General features: G+C 35.6%; 1 protein-coding gene across 1 annotated transcript in view; it reads left to right on the top strand.

The window, feature by feature from the left end:
- rxfp2a (relaxin family peptide receptor 2a) overlaps positions 1 to 14,949 on the top strand; it is a 96,611-nt gene that overhangs the window by 48,004 nt on the left and 33,658 nt on the right. Inside the window, exons 5-8 of the mRNA XM_028032060.1 lie at positions 653 to 724; positions 6,366 to 6,437; positions 8,364 to 8,435; positions 10,124 to 10,195. Coding sequence (XP_027887861.1) covers positions 653 to 724; positions 6,366 to 6,437; positions 8,364 to 8,435; positions 10,124 to 10,195 — 288 coding nt within the window. The remainder of the gene's footprint in view (positions 1 to 652; positions 725 to 6,365; positions 6,438 to 8,363; positions 8,436 to 10,123; positions 10,196 to 14,949) is intronic.

The following is a 14,949-nucleotide window of genomic DNA, read 5'->3' as shown; positions in this document are numbered from 1 at the left end:
AAATTTTAGAAATTTTATATGATATATTTTAGCTTGACAAGCAAAAAAAAAAGGTGTTTTTGTAAGGAAATACCCTTATTTTCTAGCATTATTTGCGTAATTTGGGATTTTTTAAAAACATTGCAGATTAATTGACCTCAACGAGATAAACTGTTATATTCATTGTACATAACTTAATGTATATTTGCAGGGCTTTTGTTGTTGCTGATGGTGGAAATTTTGATCAAACAAACTTAAAGTCAAATTTGTTTCGATAATCACCCACTTTTCTGATAACTGGAAATGATCGTTTGCTGACATTTAGATTCTTTCAAAAAGTTTGGCCTTAGCCATCCCTCTGTGTTTGAGACTGCAGAAGATTTTGCTCTGAAAGTATAATGCGCCTGTCCTTAAATTATTTAATTTCTCAGACAGTAGACATCTTAAAATTTTTAAGTGCTCTAGAGCTCCAGTTGACGGTTCTTCCCCTTTCATAATCAAAGAAAATGCTTAAAAACCATTCTGAATAAAAACGCAGGGGTTGTTTGTGTGGTTATTCATAGCTCACAATGCTTTAGTCATTTTACCTTTTTTCCAACTCGTTGTACTGTAGGTGTTTCATCATGCCTAATGTGTTTAGTGTTATTCTGACATTATTTGGCTTTTATTACAGGTCACTGAGGAGCAACAAGATCCAAATTCTGCCCGACTTTGTTTTCTCTGAATACTCTGCACTGGAGAGATTGTGAGTAATTTTATGCATGCTGCTTCCGTTCCTTACAAACACGTTCTACTTGTTGGTTTAATGGATCAGTGTTCAAATCTTGGCCTTTTTTTAATGGAAACTTAAATGTAAATGAAGGTACACCATAAAGACGGTAATGGAAAATGTGTCAGGATTAAGTAAAGCTATAATGGTAAAACTATAATGTAAGATGTGACGCAATGAACAAAGATTCATTTGGTCTTAAAAAAAATGGCTTTAGGTTTCAAACTAAAATTAAATCAATCTGTTTTAAAAAATGCACCTCCATGTTACAGCTATATGAGTGCTGCAGTTTCAAAATTCAAATAATTTTAAATGTTTTGTAGGTATTTTTCTGAACAGCTCAAATAAAATTTTAAAGTAGAATTTATTGTATAATAAAGATACTGATTTTTTTGTTGTTGAGCATTTGTGTGTAATTTTATAGACATGTCTTTGCACAACTATATTTGTCTGCAAACTGGCCACACAGATGTTGATGGCTGATTTTAATTACAGCGTTTTATGTGTTAGGCTTAAAAAGTCACATTTCCACATCCTAGCAAAGTTTTCTGAGGCAATTCTTTTCGACTCTGCATTAATACTGAAGGAGCCTGGGCCAAATGAGTTTAGCAGGGAAGAACTGTGACACATAAAAAGCTCTAATACAGAGAGCAGAACATTTCAAATTACTCTGAACATCCATCCATCCATCCATTTTCTGTGCACCCTTGTCCCTAATGGGGTCGGGAGTACTCTGAACATATGGGTGGAATTTTTATGAAGGAGGGTGTTAAGCCTTTCTGATGAGTAGAAAACAAGTCAGTCATTTGTTTCAGTCATTTTACATTGTACATCGGAAATAGATGTTGTTTTTTGTTGTTTTTGTTTACAAAATCACTCATGTAGTATATTACATTGTTTTGTGTTGGTAACATTCTTGTACATCAGTAAAATCACTCCAAACTCAATATTCAGTTGGAATTATAACTGAATCCTGAACTTCTGCTTTTAGTCGCGTGTTTCCAACTTCCATAAATTGTTCCGGACATATTCTGTCTGAATGGATACATTCAGATGGAAATCCAGTTCATACTTTTCATGCCTTACATTACCTATTTCAAAATTAAAATGCAATGTTTTAATAAGAGGTCCCATTTCGAGATACCATTAGATAATCAGAAATATATTCTGCCGCAGACCTTGAAGAAATGGGAACACCTCAAAGAAAGAGAGATTCTCCCACCCACACACACACACACATTGATATAGCATTTCTTTTACCTAATTATTGCAATGAAAATAACTGTAACCATTTGTATTAAACAAAATGCTAAGTCAAAATGACTTATACCAAACATTTGAGAAAAGGTTTTCTATACAAGAACACATGGGGACCTGTCAACTGTTAAATGGAAAATAACAATATTTTTAAAGTAGTTGTGTATGAACTTTTTGGAAGGAATGAATTTGTCAGTCTATGAGATTGTGGTTGTGTTCATATTTTTATTTCAATATTTTATGTTGCGTAACATTTTGACTCGGGTATCCTACCTCTGCATGTCCATTTGAAATGTTCCTCTAGAATACATTGTGCTGCAAGGTAATTTGTGTGTGGCTAGTGGTGATTTTGTTTCCGAAACAAGGCAGTATCTGTCTGTGTTTCTCTGTGTATCTGTTTGGAGAAGGAAGTTCGTTTGTTTCTTTGTGCGGCGGAAGTTCAAATAAGAGTGACCTTCAAGACTCAGCCGGTGAAATTAGTTTGAAACTTATTATAACCTGTGCTTTCCTTGGAGGAAACAAGGCAGTTTTTTTGGAGTACTCAACCAGCTCGCCACCCCAATCTCCCACCAAACAATAGTTTTCTGTTCATGTGCAAATATGCAACGGGAGTCGGTACTTTTGTTTGCAAACACAACATCGAAATCCAGGCACCAAATGAACAGCAGCTGTGTTTTTCAGAGTTTACATAAGTTTATTGGTAGAATAAACCAAACCTGGTGGGAAAACCTCTTTAATGAAAGCACAGATTTCACATTCTCCGCTGTGAAGCGGAAAGAGAGAGAGCAATGCTGAGATGAAAGCCTTTTTTAATTATTTACTAAAATATTTTTCAGTGCTCATGTTCCGAGAAACGGATTAAAATGATTACAACTACACAGGATTGTTGATTGTTCACCTGTTGTAAGTTTGGACGCGCACATGCTGCTGCGTGTGTATAGTGACTACTCCTTTGAGACGCATCCTGCACACTTTAATTATGAGAGATTAGCAGATTTTTAAAAACCTCTTCTGAGTTAAAAACAGGTTCTCAATTTCAGTCTGATTGAAATGCAAGTCCTTTCACTCTTGTAGACTGCTTCACTGTTTTGTTTGCAGTCCAGTCTGTTGTTTATGTGGACCCTGAGCAGAAGTCACCTCCATTATTTTCAGCACATTCAAGATGATTTGATTGTTTCCGCACAAAGCTGACCACCAACTCTCTAAACTCTGCCTTTTGTCTACCTCTGGTTCACCCAACAACTGGAAAGTTGTCTGAGTATTTCTGCAGACTATGATTGAACTGGAAGATTGAGGTGTACAAAATGATAAGGACTGGTAGACATGCTGCTCCCTTTTCACAGGGTAATGACTTAGGGTCACACTGTGGAAACATGCTTGTTGCTACAAGCTATTTTATTAAAAATATATGAAAAAGGAAAAATACAGATCATCTACTTCCCTTATTTACTTTTCAGGTCCAACTGTAATCTATTTATTATTTGAAGTAACTGGTTTTGTATAAAAAAGTGGAAAAAATACCTTGGAGTTCACAAAACTTTAAAGGCAAAAAGGTCTAAAGTCATATTCAATGAATTTGACTATTCTTTAAAAGATTACTAATTTTAGTAACTTAAAACACTAAGTACAACACATTATACAGTTTATTTACACACTGACATTTTTCATCCTTCAATTATGTTAGTTACATTATTACAGCTAATGAAAACCTGACATTTAAGATTAGAATATTACATAGAATAGAATAGTATATAATTACTTTATTCATCCCAGCAGGGAAATTATTTCACAGTTATTACATCAGTCCAATAATAAAACATTTTTAAAACTGAAATGTGGGTTTATTGAAAAGTATGTTTATTACCTGCTTAAATGTTGCTCTTTTCTGAAAATGTTGAACTTTGACAACTTTGTTGAATATTGTAATGTATCATTAATTTTCAAATGTTTGTTTAACTCATGGTACATCAAACAATTGTAAGGTACCTTTTTGCAAAACCTCTTTTGGTCAAACAGCTTTTTCTGTGTAAGTTATTCTTATGTGAAATTCCTTACTTGCAGACTTGAAACTGATTCCAGACAGGTGCATTTTTAGATTAAGACTGAAGGAGTGTCTTAAAGAAGACCAGGTTTGTAGTTCTGGCTAACAGTCACCCCATGATGACTCTTGTTTCATTGTGGTCTGCTTTAAATTTATTTTAGGATTTATGATATGTATGACATTTTGTTTTATGATCTTTTAATTGTTTTATATTGTTAAAGGCCTGTCTGCAGATGTGCATTGCAAATTACCTAAGGCTATAAATGTTATAGTGTTCTGTTTATGTTAATACTTAACACTTGTCCCCATGCTTCAAAATTACTTGAGGATTTGAACGTTAGGAACGTCATAGGATAATGCTTTAAAAACAGAGACTGTGGCCTGATTGGTCCAGAGAAGTCTGGAAGTGCCAAGAATAATAAAAAAGCCAATTTAAAGGCCCATATTCCCAACAAAGAAGAATTTTAGTTCATTGCTCTCTTAAATTTGTATCAACATGTTCAGGGCCTTTGCATTTGTTTCTAATCTGTTACAGAAAAGGAACATTAACATACCCTAAGAGAGTTCAAAACAGTTCAGCAAAATTGAGTTGAAAATTAGGATTTTTAATATCCAAAATGTAGGCATCTGTGAGCCTTTTCTCCTCGCCACTTTTCCAATAAAAGCTATTTAATGCCTGTCATTAAAACCTAATCTAAACAGATGCCATAAACATCTTGAATCTATTTAGACATTCAACTATTACTACAACTAAATCAGTGCTCTGAACATTTGGTGTTTAGCATTTTCAGACAGAATTTTCAAAACGTTTGGAGTTCAACTTGTCCTAACGTCACACAGAAATGTTAACTTGTTGCTGTCCAAATTAACTCCCTTTTACCTTTCTCTACAAAACCAGTAGACATGTCTCTTTTTATGTTTCTGTGAATCTTAAAGGGTCTTCATAAAAAGTGAGGTTTTAAAAATGAAGATAAAATATGTATTTTGTGCTTCAGTCCTCAAACTTTTTTCCTAAAAATACCTCCACAAGTGGACACCTTTATTGTGTGAAATTTGTTTTGATTACAAGAAGAAATAATAGATTGAAAACCAAAGGTTCAATTAGGCAAACCCTTAATAACATGAACCAGGTAATGCAACTTAATTTCTGATGAATTCAACATTACAAAGGCATCATCTACTTCATAATTAAACTTATTGTCCTAGAACGTCCGTTCTTTTCCCCAGGAAATATGGGTTTTTTTTAACTTCACCCAAAAATAAACACCTGCAAACTTGTACCACCATGTAGGTAAACTCCACATTCACATATTTTTTGTCTCTGAGTTTGAGTTGTACATAGGTTATTCCAGCCGAGTGTGGATCAGGGCATTTTTTAGCATAATTAGGAAAATATAACCCTACTTCTTCCAGTTTTCTTGTTTTGTCAATATGCATGTCATATTTGGGGCCAAACTTAAGGGAATTTTGTGGAAGATCAACTCACTGAATGTCTGTCTGTGGGGAATATATGCTGTCTGATTTGTCAAATAAAGTTCCCCAGACAGGTCTTGTCCATATGACTTCATGGACAAGAAGTCATATGGACTTCTTGTCCATGCCTTGTCCATACTTCATATGGACAAGGCCTGTCTGCACTGAGGCTGCCGTGTAACTCTGTGTTCTGAAGTGAAATGCAGTTAAATTGTTTCTTGGAAAGATTTTATTACCATTTCTTTATCTTTCCCGTTGTCATAAATGGATTCAGGAGAACATGTATCTATTTTTAACTACACAGCCTCTGGTGGACTAGATTTCATCACATAACATTCTGCAGCACATAAAAACTCATGATAGGTTGATGCTATTACATCAGTTAGAGTGTGATACTGGGATGCATAATCAATCACTGTTGATCAGGATTTATATACTTTAATAGTTAGTCTACGACAAGTGGATGCAGTAGTCCACCACTATTATTGTTTCTGTACACTTTCTATTCTCTGTATTTTGTAAGATTAATTTGTTTTTTGGTAGGACTGCTGATAGCAGTGATTATATGGATGCAAACATTCTCAGCTGTGAGCAACTTTGTGGCTCTAAAGTAGCCAGACAAAACAAAACACACAAAGTTTCAGTGTATTCTTTTGGTGGACATAAAAACACCCCATACTGGTTATGGTTTGAATTTATAGAAAATGACATGTTTCTAAAGTTTATTGAAGGAGTAGTGTTTCATTTTTTTATGTATCAGATATTTGATGTTTTACGAAATTCGTTTCATACACAGTAAACATTGCTTAACTGTAGTTTCAGAAAATTTATGTTCTCTGTTCTCAGATTTCTACAGAACAACAGCCTCCAGTTCATATCAAAACATGCCTTCAGTGGACTGTACAGTCTTAAAAAGCTGTAAGTATCTTGGTCACTTTATCAAATGCTATTAATCTACCCAGAACAGCTATATGAATCTTTTTACATTATGCTTAATATGCTTATCTTATAATTTCCAAATTAGTGGGACGTCTGTTAAGTAAACCTTTTTCAGTGAAGCAGCAGATAGTTATTTATTGTATGAACAGATACATTTTGGGTCAGGCTCAAGTTATAAATCTAAACTCTAACTGTTTTCACAAGCAGTTGCGAATGAATGGGTCATTTTTAGGAGCTCACTTTCTGCAGAGTCGGTTTCGTGTGGCGTTTTAAATGAGCTCCAGACCAGTGTGTAAAGAGGTTCATGGGACAGGAGAATCATTTAAATTTACGGCTGGTGGTCTCAAAAATACATATTGCAAATGTCTGCGCATGAGGAAATCAAGGGGATTTTATGGAATATCAGGTTTTATTACATCTTAGAAGCATGTGGGTCACTTGTTATGAATAGTCTATGAATGCTGAGATCAGAATTGGGTCAAGCCGTCATATTCACTTTCAGTTTCGTGCACTAATGCCTAATTGAGTGAATCTTAATTATTACTGACAGGGTGTCTTTATTGTGTCGTGTTGTAAGAAATTAAGCAATGTTATTTTCCGGTTATTGCTGCAATATTAATGGAAAAGTTATGAAAATTCTCCATGCTGTTGATCTGCTGAATGTTGTACACTTTCATTGAATCTGTCAATGTGGCTTACTTAATGATCAAATTAATTGAAATACACTTTCAAATGTGGAGGAAGGTGAAACGGGAACATCAATTACCTAAGGCAGTGAATCTTCCACTGCCATTTAACCACAATCCAGATGCACAGACTAATGGAGGTGTTACATTACCAAGTGCAATGCAAAGATTTGGATAAACAGGTGTAAAGGACACTTCCACAAGACCTTTGAGCAGTGGAGACGTTCTCTGGTGTAATGAATCACACTTTTGCCTGTCATTCTGTGGACGGGACTGGGTTGGGTTGTTGGCAGAAGAAATTGACTTGCCTGACTGAACTGTAAGAGTAAAGTTTGGTGGAGGACAGTGTGTGGTGCACAGTTTTTATTTGGGGGTTGTACTTGCCCCTTAGTTCTAGTAAACTACTCCTAATTCTGTGGCGTACAAATTCATTTTGAGTGATTTCCTGGTTTTGATCATGTGAGAATTATTTGGACATAGTCCCTTCCTTTTCAATTATGTGCGCTAAGCAAAGTCCCATAAGGACATCAGCAAGAAAGAATGATGCATAGGAACTTCTTTGGCTTGTACAGAACCTTGAACTTAACCAATATAACACCTTCAAGTGCATCATCAATGCCTGGCCTAAAAATGATCTGGGAAGATAGCCAAATACTCCCATTAACATATTTCTAAATTACTGACTTCTCAGCTGTATTTCAGCTACTGGAGATGAAAATTTGTGGGCCAACTCTTTAATATAACCAAAGTATTCAGAGTATGATGTCATTCAAATTCATGTGAACTTAAATGCAAGCGTCCCAATACTTTTGACTATGTAGTGTAGATATAGAGATAAATATCTTAAGTAAATGTAATGGCAATTTCGTAGGTTTTATTAAGTAGAAACTTGAGCTCTCATGAGGAAGCAAGCACATTTCAACTCTAGTTATTTTACCCAAATAAGGACTGCAAGCCTGTTTGAACTGTGACCCTTTTTCAGAATCATGATTATGGCTACTCTGTAGTAAAACAGGAGAATAGCTAGAGTTCAGATCAACTTAAGCAGGAACATCAGTTCTCATAAACCAAAGACCATCTAGAACACAAAGCCATATTCAACAAGTCATTACACTAATGCTATTTTGAGATTTAGGCTTGCTGACAATTCCTCACAATATTTGATCATTTAATCTTTGTCTGATCTAACCTCTAAGTCTGTGTTTCCTACTCCTCTCAGGTTTCTCAGCAACAACTTAATATCCTCCCTCAGTCCTGGCGTGTTCAAGGATCTGAGTCGGTTAGAATGGCTGTGAGTATCGCATATCTATTTTACATAATAAATACACTCAAGTTTACATCCACTCATTGATATGATTTCATATGAAACATTCTTTTTAAGGGGACAAACTGAAACCACAACAAAAAACAAACAGTCCATTCAGTACATTCATTGAACAGAGATATCAACTTAAAAAATACATACAAACTTGGAAAAACAGTAGGTTTTGTATTTTTGTGAATATGTTTTAATAGGGTTTATGTTGTAGTTGAAAACAAAATGGTGCATGATAGTGATATATAATTTTCACAACTACATTTAGCTCAATTTTCCTTTGAGGTTTGAGAAACTTATGATCATCACAAGCAATGATTAAAAAAATTATATATATATAAAATACAGTATGCCCATCCTCTTGATCATAAATAATCAAACTAAACTGAGGGGTTTGCTAGCATGGAAACTACTTTTTGCACAGGCATTAATGTTAAATAAGACAAGGGTTGAAGCTTTGGAGATTCTGCACCAGAAGGTTAATATTAGAGGATATTTAGACCAAAACATGTTTTAACATGTGCCTTGCATCAGTCTCTTGGGAACATCTATTTGTGTCCAGATTCAACCCCTCTGACCTGAGCTGCTACTCTAAAATGCGAAGATAGTGGCTTTAGTGATTAACAACAACAACCTAGGGATTACCAAGGTTCATCCCTATCATAAATTGAAGGATCCTGGGACGTGCAGCCACTGTACACACTAAAGCAAACATCGGCATGGACTGAAACTGAAAAATAAAAACCTTCTTCAAAAGAATTTATGGTTTCTCTGCAATTTTCTCAGGAAGATTTGAACAAATATCAGCAAGAGTGAAGTTATATATTTACATACTCATTCCACCAGCAGTTCAAATAAATAATTTATGCCCAAAATAAATTACATTCATGCAGATAATGAGCCAATGTAAACCTCTGACTGGAACTGTGTATGCTTGAAAAATAAACTGTATTATGGCATTTGTGGGGGCCCATTTTAGAGTGTAAGTGTTATGTAATGTCAATATTTGTGAATCGTTTTTATGATTTTAAACAATCATTTGCATTTGTGATTTCCTTGTGATTTAAGATGCTCTTAAAACTCTGAGATGTAATATTGCTAACTTGTTTATCTGTAGTTGCACAAGTAGTCTTTTTGATTTCTTGATTTTTTTTTTCTTTTTTCTTTTTTTTTCCCAAGAGAGAGATGTTCCTACAACCTAGATTAAACTGCACTGGTCCCTTGAGAGTAAATGAGGATGATGAAGTACATTGTGTTTTGTTCTAGTGTTCACATGAATGTGTGTGGTATTCCTACATACATTGTACGGCTGCATTGTTCAGTTTGAAACAACTCAATTAGCCGCAGTTGAGTGCTGCTCCAAATCGAAAGGAGAAAAATCGGTTGACTAGCAGAAGTGGACAACTGTCTTTAATTAAAGATTTACAGAGAACCAAACTTTTCTATTGATATGACATATATATCAACGTTTTCAGATTAGCTCCAGAACAATTCATAGACAGCTTTTACTAAAGGCATTATAGTCCATATGTCGTTTTAGATTAAGGCATTATTTTTTTTAATTTGTACAAAGTTAATTATATGTGTTCTTTGCAAAATGTTGAAACACACAAGACCACATTCAAATAACTGGGTACTAATGATGAAATCATTTTTCCTGCCAGGATGTTGGATCATAACCCACTCAGCAGTTTGACGCATGAGACGTTCTTTGGACTTCGTTCGCTCGTTTTTCTGTGAGTCTGTTTTTATTGTTCATCTAACATTGTGATTTGGGTCTGCACTTTCACCAGTTTGATGAAAAATGCATTGCCTATGGCAGTGGTTCCCAAAGATTTTCTGCCCCCCCTATGGATTACAATAAAATCCCCCCAAAAAGAAAATAGAACCAACTGGGCACACACATCATTCAAACAGACATAAACCTATACACATATTTTGTTTTCAAACTCCACTGAAGTTTATTTCACACTTCAGGTTGCAACAAAACACACTACAAACCATCATTGCAGTGAAAAACTTTTGTGTAACTGTTTGTTTTGGGTTTTTTTCATTCATCCATATCGCTTCCCCCCACCCCCCAAGTCCTATGGGATGAACCACTGGCCTATGGGATGTGAACTAGCTAACAGTTTATTTTTCAAGCATACACAGTATGCTTGAAAATGATGCTTTGGGCAATGCTACGCTGGGAAAGTTTAGGTCTTACCATTTATGTAGATGTTGCTTTGTCACACATCATTTACACAAGCATTGGTGGTGACAAAGTCAACTTTTAGGGAAAGAGTTTTTGCTGATAGCAGTAATCTTATAAAAGTATGCCTCTTACTACATAGCAAAACCAAATTCAAAGGAATGGTGTAGCATGGTTACAGGTACATCTTAATAAATTCAAAAATGCATTCCGATGAGATGTGTTTTCCAGATTAAAAGTATATTTTGAAAATAGCTTTTAAGCAAGAATTAAACATACTTTTCCTTAAGTCCCCATTTCTTTTTTATTGAAAACATAACCTTCTAATCTTCTAAGAAATTAAATGTAGTGTTTTCATTAGATATTAGCAGGAAATCATCATAATTAAAATAACGGCTTAAAAACTTTAGCCTGTGTGTAAATCATCAAAATAATATGTTTTACCTGCACATGTAATACAGTTGGCCCTTCTATACCAACAAACCACTGACCCATGAAATTTAAAATCATAGAATGAACAAATGTAACTGTTAGAAAATGATGCAGTATTTGCTCAGCAACAATTGGAAATGGTCTGGTTTAATTCTCTAACACAGGTACCATATTGTAATATCAAAAGCAGCTCAAATTAACTGTTTCAGCCATTCCTGTGAACACTAAAATATCAGTTTCTTCACTTATATCAGTATTTATCAATGTTCATCCTCAGAGACCACAGCCCTGCATGTTTTAGGTGTTTCCCCACAGCTGACCTGAATTAGTGGGTGATTAGCACGCATCTGCAGCCTTTGATGGTTTGCAGAGGAGGTCATGCAATCATTTAAATCAGGTGTTCTGGAACAGAAACGGTCAGGGCAATGGTCCCTGTGGACTGGATTTGAGCAACACTGATTTAGCTATTCTCTTGTCCCTAACAGTTAAAGTCCTTTTTTATTTTTTCTGTGCAGATTCAGATCAGCAGCTATGAGTGTTAAACCCTTCCTCAGTTTCACAGAGCATTCTTGATCCAGTTAGTGGTCCTCCGCACAGCAGCAGAACTTCCTGAGGCGTAGCAAAAGATGTTTTTCAGGCAGCTTACCAAAAAACAGTAGACAGATCCAGGGGGGAAAACTTCTTGCTGCATAGTTGTCTTAAAAAGACCATCAGTGTTGATCAAAATGACATTTCCACCTGCTGTCACATTGGTGTTTGAAGGTATCTGAATGTGGCTATAAGGGGTAACAGATGGTGTTTGAAGGTATCTGAATGTGGCTATGAGGGGTAACAGATGGTGTTTGAAGGTATCTGAATGTGGCTATAAAGGGTAACAGACGGTGGCCGTATATGCTGCACTTTAGAAAATACAACACTTTTGGTGTACTCTCGACTAAGCAACCCACACCAGCAACACTTGATTGCTGACTGATGCTCCGAAGCAAAATGCTCAGTGAAGCTTTTGGACCATATAAAATAATTTCTGCCTCCTAAGGTGGAAACCCAATAATCTGTTCTGTCTTGCTTCATTTCAGCTTGATGACCAAAGTCTATAAAAAGTGCTAATTAACACATGTTAACTGATTATAATCTTGATTTACATTCTTAATTCTTCTACAAGAGCTGCCATCAGGTTAACTGGAATACTCTGTGGCGGTGAAGAAAACTTCCACAGACTACAGTTCAATATATGACCGATTGGAAATTATACATTTATTGAATTTAATGGTCAGATTATTTTTATAACTAAACACTCTCTGGCAAATGATCTGCTTGCAGACGGCATGCCATTTCTCCTTGGCAATATTTTTTCCAACACAAAACTACCCTAGCATGCAGGAGCGTTGGAAAAAAGAATCTATTTTGAATATGTTTTATCCATACTTGTATGTTATTAAGGAAGAATTATTTATTAAAACTTTGAACAAAACGTTTGGCTCGTCTCTTCCTTAACACAGCCGGGTTCTTCTCGGCGAGCAGCGGCCAGCTGTAAAACAAACTAAACAAGGCGTGTTGACGTCACAGATCACAGAGTTTAATTCATACAAAACCACACATGCATCAGTTAACAAAGCTGCAGAGATACAGAGATATGCATTTTATCACAAAATAACAACAGACAAAGACAAACACGAAACACACAGACAGACAAAGGCGCCCACGTGGAGAAAAGATGGAAAAAACTCTCTCTCTTTCTCTTTACACGTCATCTTATACAAAGAGGTGTTTCCGTATTTTAATTTATGCAACGAAGGCGTTCCGTTGTTCAACCAATCAGAGAGCCACCTTGGAAAAACGTAAACCTTCCCCTAAGTTTTAATGACAAAACTCAAGAGTCATTTTAGTTGTTAAAGTTATAAGTTAATTTCACAAAACCTATTTTACTCCTTTGGACTCCGCATCTCCCAAGATTTGAATCTTTGCCTTATCACGAACAATATTTAAAAGGTGTATCCGAAATTAAACATAGATGTTTCCAAAATTCGAAATATGTGATCAACTCCAGATGCAGCTCAGAGCCCCTGGGAAACCCCCCAACCTCCGACCTCTAGGCAGGGGAAGATGTTCTTTATGGCCTGCTAATTTAAAGCCTTTCAAGAGCATAGTATTTTATGGCTGCTCTAAGTTACAGCCTTGCCAGGAGAATGTTTATCTCTGCTTAACATTTGTCCAAATAGGAATGTTTATCTCTTAAACGCACATGTCATGAGATTAGCCATATTAAACACTCAACAATATCCATATTTCCTTAACAATGTCTAGGTCCAATTAAAGTCTTAAGTGAAAGTCTTGAAAGCACTCATTGTTGCCAGTCATCTATTTCAGTAAAACACTTTAGGTGCTGAATCAACCCAAAGTTTACCAAATCTCAAGGTACTCAAAATGTACATTATTTTTTTGAGATTTAGTGGAGTCCCCATCTGAGCTCCTTCCCCACAGCACCTCTCCCACACGCAACATAACAGCAGCAGCAATAAGCTCCTACAAACTGAACAGACTCCTCTGCGATCAGTTGTAAACCGTATCAATGGAGCAGAATTGTTGTGATGATGTACTGAAGTGGAGTGTTGAAGGTTATTAAAGAGACAGAGGCCAATTTCAAGGCATTATGATGCAAAGTCAACATTCTTTTAAGTTGTTTTTGATTTATACAGCCTTTTCATAACACCTCAAGATAACATAGTTACTTTATTGTACTGTAAAATGGTACTATGTGCTTGGAAAATACATAACATCCCTCCTTTAATGATACTTTCATCCCATTAGCCAGAAAAGGCCAACTGACTTATCTCCCACTGGTGTATCACAACAACTTTTTCATGTGCTGGCAGTTTTAAAGAATGAACCATGCAAATTTTCCAATTTTTCCAAATATTTCCAAATACATTTGGAAATATATTTTCATTTATATTTCCAAAATGTATAGAACCATTGTCTAGTAGTGTCTAGACAATGGTAAACATCACAAGATATAACCAAAAAATGAACAAGACATCAGTTTTAAGTACAGAGGGCAGATTTCTGAAGTAAGTGACATCAAACTAGATGCTTAGTGGAGATATGATGTGGATCTGTTAGAGTGGATAAGATTGAAGGACACCAACACTAAGTACTTTGACCTGCTGTGAATGGAAGATAACCAAAACTACACCTCCATGGATACTTGTTGTGTTTGCTAAGCTTTATGAAAGTCATCTGGGAAATTTCTGTTTAAGCTTTCACAAGCAGACAAAAATCCAGCAAGCAAACTGCCAGCATACCTTGATTACTCCAGAGTGTGAAATTTAAAATCAGAAGAGTCTGATAGAGATATTTTAAATCTGAAAGCACTGAACTGATTTACATAATAGGATAATATGTCAGTCTGTTAGCATCTATTTGTCTTTTGACAATATCAATTTATTCTTTACTGATATTTCTTGGATTATTTCCAACTGGTGCACATAATACAATTGTGAGTTTATAGCCACTTTCAAAAGAAGTAAACTCACAGGAGTAACCTGCTCTAGTGACTGAATGAAGTTCTTATTTTGAAGGGATAATAATGTTTTTCCATCTCCTATGGAGATTAGGTTTTTGTGGTTGCTGGCTGAAAAGTCTTTGTAGCCTTTGTACTTTTTATCCAGTCACAAGATTTTATGGATTTTATTGTGATTTTACTTCAATCTGGAGAGACTCAGACAGAGATGAGAAGACAATTAGAAGAGTTTATTGACAAACAGAATTTAAAGTCTTTGGCGCTCGGGCCCCGGCTGGGGATAACGGTTATCGCAGCGTTAGCGATAGGCTTCAGATGAGCATCCCCGATGCTGTTAGGAACGC

Source organism: Xiphophorus couchianus, chromosome 11 (assembly GCF_001444195.1).
Source record: "Xiphophorus couchianus chromosome 11, X_couchianus-1.0, whole genome shotgun sequence".
In the NCBI taxonomy this organism is placed as follows: domain Eukaryota; kingdom Metazoa; phylum Chordata; class Actinopteri; order Cyprinodontiformes; family Poeciliidae; genus Xiphophorus; species Xiphophorus couchianus.
This window is presented reverse-complemented; position numbering and strand designations above follow the sequence as displayed.